Source organism: Nelumbo lutea, chromosome 3, assembly GCF_056320005.1.
Source record: "Nelumbo lutea isolate HS-2025 chromosome 3, American lotus-T2T, whole genome shotgun sequence".
NCBI lineage: Eukaryota > Viridiplantae > Streptophyta > Magnoliopsida > Proteales > Nelumbonaceae > Nelumbo > Nelumbo lutea.
The window spans coordinates 99,693,152-99,713,774 of record NC_142686.1 but is presented as its reverse complement, the minus strand read 5'-3'; the positions used below and the strand labels follow the sequence as shown (position 1 = coordinate 99,713,774).

At 36.8% G+C, this 20,623-nt stretch overlaps 1 protein-coding gene across 2 annotated transcripts; it reads right to left on the bottom strand.

The window, feature by feature from the left end:
• Positions 1–557: 557 nt before the first annotated feature.
• On the bottom strand, positions 558–19,834 carry LOC148867136 (putative LRR receptor-like serine/threonine-protein kinase At1g53440). Of its 2 annotated transcripts, XM_088980325.1 has the most exons (24): positions 19,392–19,834; positions 17,328–17,499; positions 17,160–17,231; positions 16,965–17,033; positions 16,785–16,856; positions 16,624–16,695; positions 12,843–12,914; positions 12,696–12,767; positions 12,540–12,611; positions 12,333–12,404; positions 12,165–12,239; positions 10,473–10,544; positions 10,255–10,320; positions 10,079–10,141; positions 9,953–9,991; positions 9,819–9,868; positions 9,341–9,705; positions 8,675–8,873; positions 8,459–8,593; positions 4,212–4,324; positions 3,586–3,796; positions 3,221–3,458; positions 1,930–2,080; positions 558–1,145 (listed from the first exon to the last, which is right to left on the bottom strand). In XM_088980325.1, exons 1-24 carry the CDS (start codon positions 19,516–19,518, stop codon positions 768–770), a joined length of 3,027 nt encoding a protein of 1,008 aa, XP_088836451.1. In that variant the 5' UTR covers positions 19,519–19,834; the 3' UTR covers positions 558–767. The 2 variants fall into 2 exon arrangements, with proteins under 2 accessions (XP_088836451.1, XP_088836452.1); XM_088980326.1 differs by lacking the exons at positions 16,624–16,695; positions 16,785–16,856; positions 16,965–17,033; ... (1 more) ...; positions 17,328–17,499; positions 19,392–19,834 and adding an exon at positions 13,914–14,169.
• Positions 19,835–20,623: the final 789 nt, after the last annotated feature.

The window sequence follows — 20,623 nt, the reverse complement described above, 5'->3', positions numbered from 1 at the left end:
TAAGTAGATTATAAGATATATTTAACGTGATTGGTTGAAATTGATGTAAAATGTCATAAAAAAACTTTAAATGCATTGTAATTGCACTTTACTAAATTGTCGTAGGTTCAAGTTTTATACAAATTATTTTTAATTGATTTTGATCATGAAATACAATGCAAAAGTCATTTCTAGTTCATTTATTAATAATATATGATATTTTGATCATTTTAGTTTAACTTATTAGCACTATTCAATATCTGATTGCAATCCAAATTTTACTCCAATATGTGATATACACCGAAAGGATATGTCTGGTTCCAATTTGAATATAAATGAATAAAATTTGGATCTATCATCCCAAAGCCTATTTTCTGAAGTAGTTCAAAAGAGCTTACTTTCTCCATGTCCAATTTGCATATTAAACTCAATTCTCATCATGACCGAAGTCTTGAGTTAATAGATTCATTTGCTATCAGAGAGCCATCTAAACTTTGACAACTGTCTACAAACACACCTTGAAAAGGAGAAATAATTACATATATAAAGGTAGAGTTTGCTGCCGTGGTTATGACAGATTGATCATGAAATTCATGCATTGCCATCTGATCATGTATACATAAAAAATGTCGTATTTCCATAATAATTACATTACATATATAAAGGAAAAGTTATGAACAACACCCAGATATATGCTTACATTAAAAAATAAATAAAAAAAGAACAGCACTCATTCTAAATTAGTTTCAATGGCATCAGGCAAAAGTATGCTTCCACTGGATTCATATCTATTCTCTACTCTCTTCTTTGCTCGGGAGAGACGCAGAGGAATCAATCCATGGACCATCCATGGATATGCTCTTCTGCATCTGACTTTCTTGAGATGTGATAGAGGTATATGATTGGCTGTCTTGGGAAAGCTTCTGAAAGGCCTTGAACCTCACTTCTTCATCATCTGAGCGTTTCTTGATGATTGGGGCTTGGATCGCAATTTTCCCTTCAAGCATGCTCACCACGGAGGACATGGATGGCCTCAGAGTAGGAGATGGGTTGGTGCAAAAGAGAGCCAAATTCAGCATCCTCAATGCCTCTTCTTTGGAATAGTTTGATTCAAGAATAGGGTCAACAAGTTCTAGGAGATTCCCTTGCTCTTGTAACACATAAGCCTGCAATTCCATAAGAAAAAGAATTATATTTTTCTGCCTCATCAAATTGCAGTTGAGCTCATTTATCTGATACTAGGTATCTTTATTTGACCATTGCAAAAATGAAGAAAATATGAAGTTACACCAGTGTTGGATCAGATGCCTTCTTATCTAAAGTACCCTAGAAAATAGAAGATTGAAAAATTCAATGTCTTCTTTTGGAATTTTTACCACTTCGAAAAATTCAATGGCCAGATAAGTGCCCATTTGGGAGGGCTGAAGTGTGGCAGCTTCTGGCTGTCCGTGTGTGAGGCCCACAGACAGCACAAAAGCTATATTTGGTGATAAATACAGAGAGCCAAATCTGCTGTCAATCAACAGTTGGAGGGCTGTCTGCTTTAGCATCTTTTCATAGCTTATCTGGAGCACCTTGCCAAATTATCGGACTTCTTAGGTAGCTAAGCCAGTTGGCAATAAACATAGCTTACATTATTTATGCAGCTGAACCAAAGCTTATCTTCAGATCAGACCTCCCAAATGGGCCCCCAAGGCCCAAGTAAATGAGCTTGAAGGACAATTAATCAAATTACCAGGACCATGTTTCAGTTCAGCAGGTCCAGAAAAAAAGTTCTAATGTTTCATACAGGCTATGACAACAAAATTATATGCATGATAGGTAGGTATATGCATGCACAACCAGATAACCCATATCATAGTCTGAAGTTTCTGAACCAATATGAACCAGGTTTTGTGCAGAAAGGATTCAATTCTATATGATATATATGGTCTGCAATTTTTAGCTTACCCAATCAAGAAGATAAACAAAATCCTCCTTTGGCCTATAACTTGTATTGCTCTTTCCACTGACAAGCTCTAATAAGACAATTCCAAAGCTGTAAACATCTGCTTTGTCAGTCAAATAGCCCCTCATTGCATATTCTGGAGCCATGTATCCTCTACAAAAAAAAAAAAAGGAAAAAGAGTGTTATATTATATGCTGTTGGCCATACTGGAAACAACCTGAAGAAAGCAGTTAGAAAAGAGATTACTGATGGGAGTTGCAATGTTATTTCAAATGCCCATGGTTGAGTTCAAATTTCTCTTTATAGGGATTTCTTAAACACAATTAATCTGGGAATATTCTCATACAGAGTTTCTAAGAAGAATTCTAAATTATAGACTTCTCTCCAGCCTTTTGAACTAATTTCTTCAACTAAGAAGTTTCTGCATCCTGGTCAATGGTCTGAGTCTTTGTAGCCTTAACAACTCAACTCTAGAAAGTTAAAGACTATGATTTTTCACTAGAAGATATTTACTCAACCAACAAGACTTTGGGATTAGTTAACTTGATTTGCACTACAAATGAGTCAATTTACTAAATTTTCCCAAGTTCAGTCACTTGATTTTGTTCTTCCCACAGTATATGCTAGGTATAGAAAGGACAAGGTGGACAGTTGGGTTGAAAGGTGTCCAAGATGCTAGCATATTGGACATATTAGCATCTTGGACATTGTCCTAGTCAACTTGGGAAACATTAGTAAATTGGGCTTCCAAGGGACTCATTTGGGTCACTTGGTTTATATGCTAGGTATCCAAGTGACTCATTTGGGCTTAATTAACTTGGTTTATATGCTAGGTATCCAAGTGACTCATTTGGGCTTAACTAACTTGGTTTATATTCTAGGTATAAAAAGGACAAGGTGGACATTTGGGTTGAATGGTGTCCAAGATGCTAGCATGTTGGACATGTTAGCATCCCACAGAACATGCTAGCATCTTGGACATGGACTGCTAAGGAATGTTAAACACAATGAAAAAGTATAAAACACGGGTTGAGTGGTGTTTGTTACTATAGAAACCCCAATTGTGCATGAACATATTGTGTTCTAAAATTACATTCAGTATTTGATGCTAGCATTTCTATTTCTTTAATTCATCCTTTTTCATATGCATTTTCAATAGGTAAGAGTCTTAAAGTCTCAAGATTGTGATGACAAAGTGTCATCAAATTAAGCTATGACATATCTGTCCAAATCTAATCACATGTGGAGAAGAATTTAAGAAATGAGAAATAGGGAATAGCATAAATGACTCACATAGTTCCAGCTATTCGGGTGCTGATATGGGTGTTCTCCTCTTCATCAAGTTTAGCTAAACCAAAGTCAGATATCTTAGCATTTAGATCCCCATCAAGAAGCACATTGGTTGCCTTTATGTCTCTATGGACAATCTTTATTCTTGACTCTTCATGCAGGTATGCAAGACCCCTTGCTATCCCCAAGCAAATCTTACGCCTTGTAGACCAGTCCAGGATTAGTATCTGTTCCTCACGACCTACATACAAACTTCTTATCAACATTAATGATATAAAATTATTTTCTGGACCAAATGAAATCAGAATTTCTAGATGCACAGAGAACTCATTTTTTGAAGACTAAAATAAAAGGCTAAAGGGATTTACCAAATAGAGCACGTGCAAGGCTATTATTTTCCATGTATTCATATATCAGTAACAGCTGGTTTCCTTCAATACAACATCCATAAAGCTTCACAAGATTTGGGTGTTGCAAAGCTGATATCATTCCTATCTCATTGATGAACTCGCGGTTCCCTTGCTTTGACTTGGAGGAGAGCTGCTTGACAGCAATAAGAGTACCATCTGGTAATATGCCCTAAAACACAGGAAAATTTTGGAATCATAATTCTTCAGAAAGATAAGAGCATGAAACTTGAGTTAAAGGAAGAAATGGCCTATTCTTTTCTCCTCATGTGCAAACTTAGATCATAGAACTGCTATCACTTGGAGCAAAGGTAATATCAGACTGACAAGCACAAGGCAAGTGCAAGTATGAAAGTGGCCATTCGTGCAAGAAAATGCTAATGGTTAGGTCTGTATCCAGTCAAACCCTTCCAAGACCCCTCTATGGCCAGAACTAACATTGTGTAATGGTCCTTATGCCAATTTGGATCAAAGACCTCAAGGTTCAATGACATACCATCAGGTTAAGCTATCAATGTTGAGAACAAGATGTGTTGACTTTGTAATTTGATGAAAAAGGAGAAAAAACATTGGAAGTTCAAAATTACCTTGTAAACTGGTCCAAATCCACCTTCACCTATCTTATTTTCCACATCAAAGTTCCTAGTAGCAGCTTTAATTTGCTTTAAACTGAAATAACCTGTCCCTAGGCCTCTAAGTTCTGCAAAACCAGAGATATTTCTTAGACAAGTTAAGATACAATTCTAGAAAAGAATATTGCATTCATTTTCATTGACAAATATTTAGAAAGTTATCCTGATAATTATGTAGCTTACCAATTTCATCTGACATTTCATACTACAAAGAATTCTTAATCCAAATTGATCCAGTATTACAGTAGGTTTGAACATTAAATTCATCATTTTATTACCAGAAACTGTAAAAACATTTAACCAAGTCTGAAGAAAAGTATTTTATATACACAGCAGACCATAAATGGGTAGCTAGACTCAGCTAACTACCAATATGATTGCCAATTACAAGACTACAACCCAAAACATCTAGTCTGTATGTTTCTTTTTTCAACAGAAAAAAAATATTCAAATGAAATCTAGGTAGAACAAAGTTAAGTATTTTGTCTATCTAATTAAGATTAAGTTGTCTATTTTGTCTGGGTTTAAGTTGTGTGTCCCATACTTAATGAGGGACAACTGTCTTTTGTAATCTAATACAAAGAGTATAAATATAAAGTGGGTCGGCTGACAGAGAGTGACTTTTCTTCTTCTCAGACTGAACCCTTTCTCCTTTTCTTATCTTCTTTCTCTTCTTTCTCTTCTTACTTACTTAAGACCTAGAACTGAACTAGGGTTAATCGAATAATTCACATGGTATCAGAGCTCTAGAAAATCATTTTAGGACTCAGTTTTTTTTTCTCCCTTTGTGCCCCTGAGATCGCCATATCAGAACTTCTCTTTGAAGTAACTCCTAAACGAATTGGAGGATCGATAAGGGACCAAAAAGGAGTGGTTGTTTTTCCTTCTTGGAGGTAAATATGCCTCCAGTTTCTATGGTTGTGGTTGTTGTGGTGGTTTGCCAGAAACCCTCTAATTGATGACACAAATGTGGCTGGTTGTGGACAGGTGTGAACAGAAATCTCTAATCGACTGATAGTGGAGTGTGTTCTATCTCTTTTGGGCTGGATTTCATCCATGTGGCAGTGTTGATTGGTAGGTATGTATGAACCTTCTTTTTCGGGTGCTGAACCCATGACAGCAGTAGTGTCGTCACAACAGTACTCTATTGTGTGGTGTGTGATGTAGTGCTGAATGGTAAAGGGTGATTTTTTTTTGCTTATCATAGTTGGAGTTTTTTTTTTGGCAGTGTGTGGTGATTCTGTTATAATGGCAACAACGGAGAGAGAGTAGTGATAATTAGACAAGTGTTATGATTTCTCCTAATTACCTGAATGTTCAAATGACCTCTATCAAATTAAATGGTGAGAACTATGTACCATGGGCTAAATCAATGGAAGTGTTCTTGAGAGCCAAGAAAAAGGTGAAACATGTGAGAGAGGAGAAACCCTCTTCTAACTCTCTAGGGTTTAGTGAATGGGAATAGGAGGATGCACAGATTATGACCTGGTTGTGGAATAGCATGGAGCCTAAAATTAGTGTGAATTTTATGTTCCTGGATACAGCTAAGGAAATCTGGGACCATGCTAAGAAACTTCATTCTGGCCGAGATAACACCACTAATGTATACCAACTTTACCAGGAGTACTTTAACCTGAAGCAGGGTAATCAAAGCTTAGAATAATACTACGCAAGCATGAGAAATCTCCGTAATGAGCTTAATATGTATCACCCTCTGACTCTAGACGTTAAAATTCAGCAGCAACAACGAGAGACTTGATGTGACAAGGTTTTTAGTGGGTTTAAAACCTGAGTATGAACATGTTCGAGCACAAATATTAGGTAGATCTGCTCTCCCCTCTCTTGAGGAAGTGTTTTCCCGACTTTGGAGGATTTCTATTGAACCTATGGAGTCTTCCTCTCTCTTGGACAGGTCTGGTTTTATGGTGACAAGAGGGGGAGGTCATGGAAATAGAGGTGGTGGAAGTGGTCATGGATTTCCAGGGACCCAAGGTGGTCCTATGTTTAATCATACTGGTGGTCACAGTGGAGGTCAAGATTCAGGGGGAGGTCATGATAGAGGAAGAAGTTTGCAGGCTGAAGCAAGGAAACAATGCCAAGTAGACCATTCTGTGTTCAGCCATGAATCAGAAGCAAGGAAAATCGTAGTGTATGTGGATGATGTTGCCATAACTGGTAGTGGCAGCAATGGAATTGACAGGTTGAAAAACTTTCTACAGGATCACTCCCACACAAAAGATCTAGGTAAGCTGAAATATTTCTTGGGGATAGAAGTTGCAAGGTCAAGGCATGGTATTAACTTGTGCCAAAGAAAGTATGCCTTTAATTTACTTGAAGAAATAGGGTTGTTGGGTGCCAAATCAGATGAAACACCCATGGAACTGAATGTTGAGTATTGATGTAGGTGAAGAGTTTGATGATCCTGGAAGGTACAGGAGGTTGGTGGGTAAATTGAAACCTGACTATTACTCGGCTAGATATATTATTTGTTGTAAGCATGGCGAGCCAGTTTATGCAACATCCTCGAGTTCCACATTGGGAAGCAGTTCTAAGAATTTTTAGGTACTTGAAGAGAGCTCCAGGTCGTGGACTGTTATACAAGAGTGGAGGAACTCTTGAGATAGAGGGGTACTCAGATGCTGACTGGGCCGGATCTGTTTCTAACAGGAGATCCACTAGAGGGTGTTGTACCTTCCTTGGTGGCAATCTAGTAACTTGGAAGAGAAAGAAACAAATACCAGTGGCAAGAAGCTGAGTACAGAGCTATGGCTCATACTACATGTGAACTACTGTAGATGAAAAATCTTTTGCAGAAAATGGGGTTCTCAGTTGATAGACCCATGAGGTTGTACTATGATAATCAAGCTGTTGTCCACATTTCTTCTAATCCAGTCTTTCACGAGAGAACAAAGCACATCGAAGTTGACTACCACTTTTTAAGAGAAAAGGTGATTAGTAGAGTGATATATACAGCTCATGTGAGTTCAGTAAACCAGTGGGCAAATCTGTTTATAAAAGGGTTGAGTCGGGGAAGAGTGGATTACATATGTGACAAGTTGGGACTATATGATATATACTCTCCAGCTTGAGTGGGAGTGTTAGAATCGACAATACATGGGTAGTTTAAGTCTTTTGTCTATCTAATTAAGGTTAAGTTGTTTATTTTTTCAGGGTTTAAGTTGTGTGTGTCCCATACTTAATGAGGGACAAATCTGTCTTTTTTAATCTAATACAAAGAGTATAAATATAAAGTGGTTCAACTGAGAGAGAGTGACTTTTCTTCTTCTCAGACCGAACCCTTTCTCCTTCTCTTCTCTTCTTACTTACTTCAGACCTAGAACTGAACTAGGGTTAATTGAATAATTCACACTTCCTACACCTGAAATCCCTGGGTTGCCTAGGCTGCACCCATCACAATTCAGTTGTGTGTATGGGGAAGGTGGAGGGTTCCATTTAGCACTTAAGCCCCGTTTGTTTGCCGATATTTAGTGGGGGGTAAGTTGGTTAACCGGGTAATTGACCACAATCCCTGTGTTCATTCACCCTCTCTTGAACAATGTCATCGACACAGGGAAAAATGCAGATTGAGGTACCCACTTGATATTTGCTCCCATCACAATTTCTGATCATACTTCCTACACTTGAAATCCCTGGGTTGCCTATGATGCACCCATCACAATTCAGTTGTGTGTATGGGGAAGATGGGGGGTTCCATTTAGCACTTAGGCCCTGTTGTTTGCTGGTATTTAGCAGGGGTAAGTTGGTTAACTGGGTAATTGGCCACAACCCCCATGTTCATTTTCCACTTATTGGGCCCCACAGTAAGTGAAGATGCCAGAGAGTATCAGTTACCTAAGTAACTAATAACCTCCAGGTGGGTAAGCAACTTACCCACACTAAAATAAAACTCCCTCCCTCCTGCCTTCCCCTTTACCAGAGTAACCTGTATCACAAAAGAACTCTGGAACCTATCTTACCCAGGCAAGTTTTACCTATGAAACATTTGTCCGGGTAAACTCACATACCTAGGTAAGTCAAAATGAGCAGGCCTTAGTATGCCAGCAAGATCAACACACTCATTGACCTACTTTCTGGAAAGACACATGTCACATGAATTATTTATCTAGCAAAAACCAAAAGGAAGAATTCTATAGAATGTAATTGAACTAAAAGACACAAAGTTTTAACTATATTTATCTCACCTTTGTCCTGAGGGTCCTTTCTTCCTAAGTAACCTTTCGTCCAAAGGAATATCAAAATCAATATGATAACCACACATGCAGCAGCTACTATTCCAACAATAGCTCCAGTAGATAGCCCAGTATCAGGATCAAAGTCTACAATGAGAAAGTGATTGTTACGACCTGATTGTGGAGAGGAGAAAGGGGCCTGACAGGCAAATGTATAAGTAAACTTACTTGGTGTCACGGTAATAGCTGATATAAGGGGTCCATATACACCTCGGCTTGGAATGGCAGTAGTCCCTTTCCCAGACCAGTATAAGTGAATCTCTAGAGTGCTACCATTAACAGTGACATCATTAAATTCCCTAATAATTCCTTTTCTAACACCATTTGCTTCCTTGGCAATATTGAAATCTTTCAAGCGTATTTGATTCTACAAGAAGAAACAATGCCACAAAAAAACAGAAAATCATCAGCAGAAGAAAAGTTTCCTTTACTCTTTATTTATAAAATAGCTTAGCAACACAGAATTAAATAGAACATTTTTCAAACCCAGCATGGAGGCTGAACTATTTTTCCCTCCAGGTCAAAAGGTCAACCATGATTTCATAACAACAACAAAAAAAAAAAGAAAACAGTAAGCTGTTAAATGGGTCAGATGGGTCAATAGTTCAACTGTTCAGGTTTGATGGGTCATTGACTAAGTCAGCATTTTTTTAAATATGGTGGATTAGAGGTTGACTCAAAACAGAACCGTGACCATGTCAATGATGGGTTGAAATCACTGGTTAGATGTAACTAAATTCTATATTCTATAGGAAATGATTATCAGAAAAATTATAGTCATTGGTCAAATGACATGCAACAGAACTCTAATGACAGCAATAGCTAATTACTCACTTGGATTGATACGTCAAATATACGGTTTCCAAGGCTGCTATATGTCTGGTCATCTGTGTACATAATTTCTGCAAAGTGGAGCTTCACCGTATAACTTCCCTCGCGTAAACAAAGTCCATAATACTTAAGTGACAGAGGAGCAAGGCGAGCCGTCCTGTATATTGTTGCATCAGTCATGTTCAGCATACTGTTTGAGGTTAAGTAATTAGCTTTGTCATTCTCCAAGTAGTCTCCTGTCGTGCTACAAGCCCATCTTTCACTAGAATGGTGGAAATATGATGGACCCATTGTTAATAAGTCATCTTCATATTCTTCACCATCAAATTCCCCCCTAGGGCCACCACAGTTAATGAACAAGGAATAATCTGCATATGCAAGATTAATAGTATGTAAAATTAGTTAAAGACAGGAATTCCTAGATGTAAATTAATGGCAACGGTTTAAGATCTTGAGGATCCCATGGAGAGAAAATACTTACATTTGGGTTCACTAGAGCAGGGTAAGTCCTTCTTCAAGCACCAACTGACACTACAAAAAGTTTTTAGATTCATTTATTTCCTTAATGTGTCTACCGAGTGAAGTAAGCAGGATTCAAGGGAACTAGGAACTTACGTGTTGTCTTCTGAAGATGAATAACTAGCAATTGTTTTCCTGTAAAACAATATGAAAAGAAAGTTTATTTCCATAAAAAAGATGGGGTAAGGATTAATTAAATATCTAATCTGGAGAGCTACTTACACGCCTGATTGCTCACAGCTGGCTACTGTAGAGTATCCTGTAAAGTTATTGTAAGATATGTCACTGCAAGAAAACATATTTAATAGGAAAGTCATGTATTTGTGAGAATGAACAATGAGATGTAATAAGGAATTATAAAGAAATGTGGTTTGAAGATTTTAATGGGAAATGCACACATAAAAAACTTGCTCTCCATGATCCAAGCTGGTACTGATCCAGTTAGTGAATTGTTAGTGAGAAACCTACATTCAGAAATGATATCATGTGAACTTTTTGGTTGGAGAAACTATATTATAAAATAACAAAGAAAAAATATTTAGAAAAGAAAACCAAGATTATTTTATGTACAAGAATTTAAGTTTAAATTATTTATTCTAAATGGCTATATACGTACAGATATTGTAGGTTTGACAAACTCTCTAAGTTTTGTGGAATTTGACCAGTCAATCTGTTGAAGGTCAGGTCTCTGCAACACCAAATGTTATGATAAGAACAAAACAAGAAAAGATATCTCTAATTGAATAAGCAGTGATATCATGATCTATCTTCTTCATATTAAGTAGATTACTTAATAGCCAATAAAATAAACTTCATTGAAATTCCCTGATAAAAGTACAAGTTATGGTCCCATAATAATTTATTCTAAGAAGAAATAAGAATAAAACAAGAAAAGATATCTCTAATTTAATAAGCGGTGATATCAGGATCTATCTTCTTCGTATTAAGTAGATTACTTAATAGCCAATAAATTTCATTGAAATTCCCTAATAAAAGTACAAGTTATGGTACCATAATAATTTATTCTAGGAAGAGTGCTAATGTTGTGGCAATTCCACCCAAAAGGTAAAGCGTTACTCCTACAATGCATCCTTTTACAATTCTCAAGGCTTTAGGCTATACAGCAGCAACTTTTAATTTTCTTTGATCCCAAACAATGAATTCTATAAGTTTTTCACAAAGATCATGAGCCCTGCTTTCAAACAGGCAACTTTTTTACCAAGCTTACTTAATTTTCATATCTAAATCTTAGGCTGAAACCACTCTTTGTTTGGCAATACAATATGAAAAGCATTAGTAAATAGGTGCATAAAAATGGATTCATTCCAAAACAAGCCTATTAGGAACCAATTGCCATTTTCTTATTCTTTGTAAAACCATTATCAACTTTCATAAATATGTAATATGCAGTATATTCTGCCAAAAGTCTTCTCCCTTGTGAAGTATCTTTTCCTGAAGTTCTACTTCAAGCATAAGATGACTGTCAATATAGGGTGATAATAGTTAAAAAGTAGAACATACATGGATCAATAATCAAATGTAGACAAATACAAACCAGGAAACGATGATTTGGGAATAGGAATTTCAAACATAACCTGGATTACACTAAAATCCATCACAATTGACTGGAAGCTTGCCAAAAGTGCATAAAAATGCAGAAAATTTCAGAAATTGGGCATTTCTCTAATCTTATCTATTCATCACATTAAGCAAAACAAGTGCAACAAATAAAAATTATTGTTGTCAGTGTTTAATAAAATAAATCGATAAATGCAAATAAAAAAGAATAGATGTCTAGCTCATGACCCACTGTCTGGGTCAACCAGATCAGCAGTTCAACCACCCAGGTTGCCAGGTCTCTGACAAAGTCAACAAGTTTTTTTTCTGAATGCAGGTTGGAGGTTGACCCAAGTCAGTATTATGACCAGATGATGGGCCAAATGGTTCAATCGACTGGCTCAACAACAGGCTGAAAACATTGCTTAGAACTCAAATACTAGTAATATGTTGGTGCAGTAAAGATTCTAATAATAAAGGTTTGTAGGATTATTGGAAATTTTAACACAGAGACATGGGTGGAATTATCGCCTATCTAAAGTTCTAAACCATCCAAGTGAATTAACCTTCGTTCATTCCACACCTTCTGATTCCACAGCAGACAAAGTCAGAAAATATGTTTGAGTGAATACTGAACTCTAATGTATATTTCAATAACTCTCAGTGGTGCAATATCCAAAAACCAATAGATAAATGAAGAAGCATGTAAAGCAATGCATCTGGAAAACTACATCAACTCATGGAAACTTACATTTTTTTAATATTTGTCATCACTTCTCCAATGTAGTTGGGAATTTGGCCAGTAATCATGCAATTTCTTAGTATCCTAGAGAACCAAAAAAAAAGAAAAAAACAGATAATGAGAGAAAGGAGCCACAGAGACTGTTTATACAATTATGCCATGCATGGGTAAACTTACAATTCATGCATGGCTGCCATGTTTTGGAGGTCAGGGAAACTCATATTCGTTGTGTTCAAGTCACTTATCCTCCTAAAATTTAAAATGCATGAGATTAGAAAACTCAAATAATAACTCTATTTTCAACTTTTATGCTGATAATTGTAGAAAAGAAAAATGTCCAAATGACTTGAGAAAGAATTGAAAAATAGTGGATTGTTGCCTCACAGTTCAGTTAAGTTTGTTAACAGGGAAATTGTAGAAGGAATAGGCCCCTCCAAGGATGTTCCTTGCATATCGCTGCAACATTTTGAAGCAGTAAATCATGAAGGTATGTTCAGGAATGCAGAGAAATTGCATGTAGGAAAATATTAAGGTACTCACAGCTGCTTAAGTTTGGTCCAGTTGCCAATAAAATCAGGTATCCTCCCAGATATACTATTACCATCTATCCTACTGCATGTAGTAACCAAATTTAGGAATACAGTATTTGAAAAGTGACAGTTGCCCAAGTTTATAGCATCAACTTACAAATCTGTCAAGTTCTTCAGATTTCCAAATGTTTCTGGTAATGGGCCTGTGATATTGTTTGCAGAAAGAAGGCTGCAGGAGTAAGAAATCAATATACATGAATCCAACAACAATAACCATAATAATGATAATTATAATAACAACAGCAGCAGAAACAACAATGATAGAACAAATAAAATAACAACAACCATAAGAATAATAATAGCCATAATAACAATATTGAAAGTGATGATGATAAGAAGAAAATTGAAGAAACACTAAATAGATACTTGTGATCCATCCAGGGCATTTTTGGAACCTCATAAGGAAAAAAAGAAGCCAGAAGGATACATAAATGGAGCCCAAGTAATTTGGGCCATGAATGCTTTACTAGCAAATTTACTCTAGCAGATGATGAACTACAACGTAAAACCAATATAGAGGAGATTTAGAAAGCTCACTCATCAATAAGGATTCACCCTGAAAATATACAATGTTTACTATACAGAAAGGTGAGGGATATAAGAAGATAAAAACACTCTCTCTACAACTCATTATCCAAACTTAAAAGATCCGACTGCTGCTACATCCAAACTCTGGCCAACTTAAAAGAAGTATCAAGCTTCCCTTGAATAAGTTGACCACTCTTTCCTAATTCCTAATTGAGATTACTCAGAATTATAAGATTTTAATATTCATGCTACTATGTTCACAGACCAACTAAACAGAATTGCTTAAGGTACCCACAGGTATATTAATTTTTAACAGAACTGAGGCACTTATTGACAAAATCTTAATAAAACTATCATACCCCCCAACAACTTGAACAGGAAGAATTCAATTGTAACTAATCCTTGGAAACTTAATGATATTGCTAATTAGATGGCGCTGCAACAGGAAATCTTCAGATGCTCCACAAATTTGAATCTAACAAAAACTTATTAATTAATACCATGGTGATTCCTAATGACAAATGCATACTCTATGGTAGTTCCATTACTACTAGAAAATCTATTTTGCACCTCTAACCTGATCTATTTGCTTGAACCTTTAACCGATATAAACACTGATAGTATCTTTTAACCAGTATACCTTGACATGTAACATAGTGTTAGGTGGTGATGATGACTGAGATTATCCAAGCTCTGAAAGTTGGGAAGAGGGTGAATGGAGCTCAGATCTGCTGATTCGGAGATTGGTAAGAAAGGGAAACACTGAAAACTGGTGGAAGAGGAAGCTCGAGCTCCCTCGATAATGGTGGAACCTGAACTTGAGAAGGGGATATCCCCAGGTAGAGCTCCGAGGATGATGCTCCCCTTTTCCTAATTCCAAGGACTAATGTTCTCCTGTCCCCTTTTGAGATGCAGTTAGGTATTTATAGATGCTCCTAGAAGTTTCTGGAGTTTGCATTTTTGGTTGGTTATCTTTCTTGGGCATCACAACAAATAAATTTGTTATAAAAGAATATCCATCTGACATGATCGATCAACAGTACTACGTTGCTCTTATTTGTTATAGACAGGATCACGTGAGTATTGCTGTATCGATTTGCAGCAATACTGTGTTAAACCCCACATTGTGTGCCCTGGATGTGTCTGTTCATTTTCTTATTTCTGACATCTTACTTTCACAATGTTATAAACGCCAAACTGCTATTTCCACACACCCTTTAATGACTTACCACGGTTTTATGCAAGTCTATGCTCTTAGACATGGGATACATAAATAATCTAAAAACATAACAAAATTAAAAAAATCAAAATGTGAACTCTTTATTTTATTTTCCTTTCTTATAATGTTTTATTTATACATGCTAAGTGCAAAGATTTGTTACTGACTTTAACTTTGGAAAGTTGGAGCATCATTGTGATGCCATAAGAAATCTTGTCAAGTACCAATCATCAGTAGTGTGTCCAAGTGATAGCACAAGTGGACCTTCTAGTTTCAAAATTCTTAGTATCCTGGCAATGTTGATCTTAACCAATAGCCAGCATGGCTCCTAGTTACTATAGGTAACTGATTACAAACCTTTGCAAATTATCATGTCCACCCAGAAAGTACAATTCTACACATAAAAGCAGTACAGTACAGCATGTTCCAAAAGCTATTTATAATCATACTTGTAATTCGTTTTCTATTGAAGTATGAGACATGCAATTTTGAGTAATAGGGAATGGCTCCATGTTTATCATGCATTCATGAATCATTTAAATTGCCAGGCAATCATAAAAATAGAAAAATTTTCTTCTAGATGGATCATCAATAAAACAAAGCAAATGAAACCCATATACACTAGGAAAAGTCTTGAAGATATTCATCCTTGCAAGACAAGATAGGAAATCCTCCAAGTACCAAAACACATGGATGAATATTGTCTACATAAAGTGCATATTACTGACATATGAGAATTGTGTATTACTTTAACCTTTATAGTTCATTACTCAAAATCATTCTCTGAAAACATACCTGCATTATGACCACAAAATTGTTCCAGTACCTTGATTAGGTCAATAAATGACTATCTTATTACAGATCGACATATACCCAAATCAAGAGTATTTATGATATAGTTGACTATCCTTGTTATTGTGGTTGTCAAAATTACAAGGTTATGTAATTTTCAAATAGAACACGGTTAGTGCTCAAGTAAACTCTCAATGTAAGCCCTCAAATAAAAAAATTCCCCATGAAGGATACAGCATTTATTTGACATGTTATCAGCATTTATTACTATTCACTGCAAGCATGAGTTTTCTATGGTTTGCTTCAACTACTATAATTTGAGTCAGATGCTTCTAAATGATTGGGATCAGCAAATATCCAGCAATTACCGTGAGTAGACATGACACACAAAACATATAATGCATTAACGACAAATTTTTCTTCTGGTATTTGTGAAGCTTTCTCCACCTTAAAGGCAAATTTTTGTTTGTCCAAGAACTTGAAAATCGACTAACCGTTCTTCAATAAACTACACAAAAAAATGTGCCACCATCTTCATAATGCCACTGCATTATATCACCATCCCTTAATGTAGGCCAAAGACCCAGTTTGTAGAGATGGTCACTTGGCACTGTTCCCATAATGGATATGCAGGATCAGACCTGCAGAATTGCAGGCTCTCCATAGTCTGGCCATTGGATCTCACATGCACTTTGCTCTGTCCCCACCCCTGCATCCCTACTAACCTCTGACCAGCTATCCCGACTATTTAGATCATCATATACCAACTATATGGGATTGGCTACATGAATCCTGTTTCTCCACTCAGTTCTCAAATCAGGATCTATGTTCATGAGAGTTTGGCAAAAGTTTTAGTGCCAGCTGCCAATCTGATGCAACCCTCCTTATCCGGGCTTGGGACCAGCAGAGTAAAACAAGCTCACACTAGCAGTGTAAGACAACCCTCTGCCTTTAACCCGACTATTGAGGTGCCAAAAGAAAATTACATTAATGTAGGAATATCAAATACTGCTTCCTGAGTCACCTAAAAGTGGCTATCCAAAGGACATGCATGTGTTGTTCATTTGCATTGAGCATACAAGAAAGAGTTCAAAAGAGAGAAGAACAGAATAAGTATGGGATTTCTACTAAATATGTAACAACCAGGTCCAAATGACCTCTATGGCTTTTCTCTAAACTGCCTTGTTTGATTCAAGTACTTTCAATATCAGAAATGCACAAATTGGTGGGGATACTGAAACTAGAACTTTTCTGCAATTATTGGTCAGCATAAGAGAGTATTGGAACTTGTCACAAAGTAAAAAGGAAAACAAAAAAGAAATTAGAACAGAAGCCTTACAGTCTCTTCAACCGGCTTAAATTACCAAGTTCTGGAGGAAGGGTTCCTCCAATCTCATTATCTTCCAAGACCCTGCGAAGGCCAGGTTTAAGATCAGTAACATAAGCAGACGTCATTGATTGCCATAATCTACCGAGAATATTAGTTAGTTTATGACTCACAGCTCCTCAAGCGTTTCGATGCTACTTAGCTCCGCTGGAATGGGCCCACTAATGCGGTTTCCAAGAAGACTTCTGCAATGCACGATAATTTCAGTTATGTAATTGTATCATCAATTGGTTCTATCAGAGCCATAGAATTACAAAGGCAACTAAAGGAGCTGAATTAGATTTAGAGCTCACATGGTGACAAGAGGGATCCGAGCCCAACTCACGGGAATGGTCCCATTGAGATAATTGCGACTGAGATCTCTGTTTCAAAATAGCAAGAAGAAGCCAAGCATTACAATTAGAATTCCCGAATTTTCAAACAACAGTTCGCCACAGACATAGGCATGATTCTGTATCATCAGACAACAATCAACAATTAAAACTCACATTTCTTTCAAGAATGAAAGGTTCTCGAATTCATCTGGTAGAACACCAGTTAGGTTCAGACTCTTCAGCTGACTGAAATAAAGGAAAAAAAAATGGAAATTAATCAGAAAAAGTGAACGTTGAAACCCTGATTCCTGTGTGTGTGTGAGAGAGAGAGAGAGTAGATACATGTTGGTGACGTGGCAAATGGTGGAGCTGTTGAAGGAACAGTCGCAGGTGACATTGTTGACTCCAGTAGAAGTACCAGTAACATTCCCGCTAAAACCTCTGCTGCAAGAAGCTGAATTGATGTTCCAATATGTGTTCTTTAATTTCGCCGATATTTGCTCAAGTGCCAGAACTGCAAGAGTGATGACTATTCAGTCTTTTACGGTTTAACCGTTTAACTGCCAACAAACACTGGCAATGCGCTCAAAAGCTCAATGCAACAAGGCATTTTTTGCTTTTTTTTTTGAAAATAATGCAACAAGGCATTTGATCACAAGCAAATTCAATCAATGCATTCATTAGAAGAACGAAATTGAGTTTTGTTGCAAACCAATTCCATGGATGGAACTCATATGACAGTGACACCCCACTAGTACAGAACTCCAATTTGAAAAAGATGAAAATGTTGAAAAGTTAAGAGGTAATTTTATAATTTTTCTTTAGGCTGCATATGTAAGAAATGCAATTTTTTTTTTTTACCGTAATCAAACAAAATAAGCTAAAATTTGAAACAAAAAATTGTCAGAATTTACACTCAAATCATTTGCATTGCCATAATTTTACATCAGTGCAAATTAAAACCCCTTTATATATTTTTTAATCTGAAACATTTTGAGACAAAGATAATGAAAAAGTCAAGAATAGAGTAAAATCGGAATCGAGCTCAAATTTATGAATTTTTTACTCGAATCATACTCAAGCTCAAGATTCTTACTCGAATCAAACTCGAACTTAAGTTCAAACCTTGTAGAACAGTCTCAAACCGAACTCGAGCCTCATACTATTCGACTCGGCTCATACTATCCGAATCCACCCCTCAACAATAACTCAAAAGATAGGGTTTTCATCACTTAATCCATCGTTTGATTCATCTGTACTGTATTCTTAGGTTGGCATGATATATTTGACTGACTTATTACGCGCAACATTTAAAGAAAAGATGTCGACCCAACGACACAAAAAATACTGATAAATAGTGAAGAAAAAAACACCTAGAGGATTCTGACTTTTGACCAATTTAGGTTTTGACGTTTTGTTTGCTTTGGATAAAGCTTTACTTTTAAACTTTGAGCAAAAAGTACTTTTAGCATTCGATAAGAATCGCTTCTCCGAAGAACACTCCTAATTTTAAGCCCCAACATATTTTACATGAAAATTCATGTATAACCTATTAAAAATGCATATAAAATAAATATAATTATGTTTTACTTCATAATAAGAATATATTGAAAATTAATCATCTTAGTATTTCTGAAATTTCAAAATTTCTAATATTCTTAAAATTCAGAAAATTATAAATAATTGAGGATAATTTGGTAATTCCATCTTGGAAACGGACAAAACAGCAACCAAACAAAACTACCGGAAGACAACTTGTTTGGCATACGCACGAAGGTGATAATGTTTCCAACTTTCCAACATCGAGAAAACTGGTGGGCCACACACTCTTGGATGATGTATCTACAGCACTACACGTCATACCGTGTGACTCGCCTTTCAACGGTAGCGATTTGACTGACAGATCAGTTAGATAACAGTCTCGTAGAATTGTAGATAAGATGGCAAGATAGGGAAAAAGCTATAGCGGCAATGGTGACGTGTTAATTCTCACAGTTTCAGACAACTGTAGTAAAATGAAGAACATTTTGCAGAGGAGAGGTTGCCAATCCATTTACGCCAGATGGAAGATATAGGCTTTGGTGGAGGATAACGAAATAAGATTGAATTACTGAAGAAGAAAAAGCAGATTAATTTATAGAGATCTTCAATTGCAGCAAAATTAATGAGATGAAATGGACACGAACACAGACTGACAGACAATTATCTTATGATGGCAGCGCTTCCCAATCGTCATCGGCAATTCAATCGATCTGAACTGAGACGAAACAGTTCAGTTTTCAAGGAATTTCTTCGAACAGATTTAGGTGGCGTTCGGTAATCGTTCAAAATTAACAGAGAGCAAATTTCATTCCAAATTAAGAAGAATTTCAGCACAGAGAGAGAGAGAGGGAGGGAGAGTGGTACCTTCTTCATTGGGTAACACTTGAGCTTGAGATCTGAGCTCCCGGAAGCAATTCAGCATGACGAAGAAGAGAAGCAGAGAAGGAAACAGGTTATTGGATTTGGGTAGAAGGGCTGCGACTGACGCCATATCTTTGTCCAAGCGGCAAAGCAGCTGTTCTTCTGTTGTTGCTTCAGAGCAAAAGTAATATGCGCTCTTTATCTCTGCTGGATGATAGTGAGATTAATGAAACAACAGAGATGAAGGGCCAAACATGACGTCGAAATCCAGGCGAAGAGAGGGGGATGGTAGGAGAGAAGTGGAGTAGCGGGAAAAGGAAACGAGAATGTATTCAAAGGAAGGGAGGGTTGAATCTTGAAGAAGGAGAGAGAGAGAAAGGATGCAGAGGATTCGGCCGCCACCGCTAACAACGTTCATATCGGTCAACCTTTGCTGGCTGTACTACTACTGTGTTCCCTCGCCTTTGTAGATTCAATCATTCAGTTATTATTGTGGGCCCATCATCAGTTTAACGAAATGACGTTGTGGTGGGGCCACAGCAATCCTAGATTGAAAGACCATGATTCACGGTTTTAGGCCTGCGCTACAACCATGTTACAGCAACTCAGCAAGAGTAACTCTAAATAAGGGAAAATTGCTTTAACAGTACCTAAATGTTAAGTCAGTCTCGGAGCTTCAAAATGTGTGGCTGGAGAGGGCATAACCAACATGAGTGTCCAAAAAATAAAAAAATAAAAATCAGACCTGATGACGAGTGGACTCTAGTCCAAAATAAGAGGAAAATTCGAATGAGAAATTTAGATGTTAACAGCAAGTCCCAAAGCACTAAACTGTTTGAGAGATAGAGGGATAGTCGATGGTATCCAAGGAAGGATCATTGGTCCCATGTGAAAGCAAGTAGAATGGAATCGGTGATGGAAATGTCCAGAACTTGATTCCTAAATTCCGATCATGCTACTATTGAACCCCTTAACCATGAGACTTACCAGAAGAAATGGATTCAAAAAAGTAATAGCGGGAAAGAAATTCAGACGGGAACCTTGGTTCCTTTAACAGATTTGATATGGTGATTGGCAATGACTTGGAAAAAATTAAGGTGAATACTAGTAATGCTATTTTTTTTACAGGGAAGATAGTCTGTTGAGAAAATTGTAGCAATTTCTCACAAGGTGGTCAGGGAAGAAGAGGAAAAGATGGAGAATGAAAATGAGGATGACGATGAGATGCTGGGCAA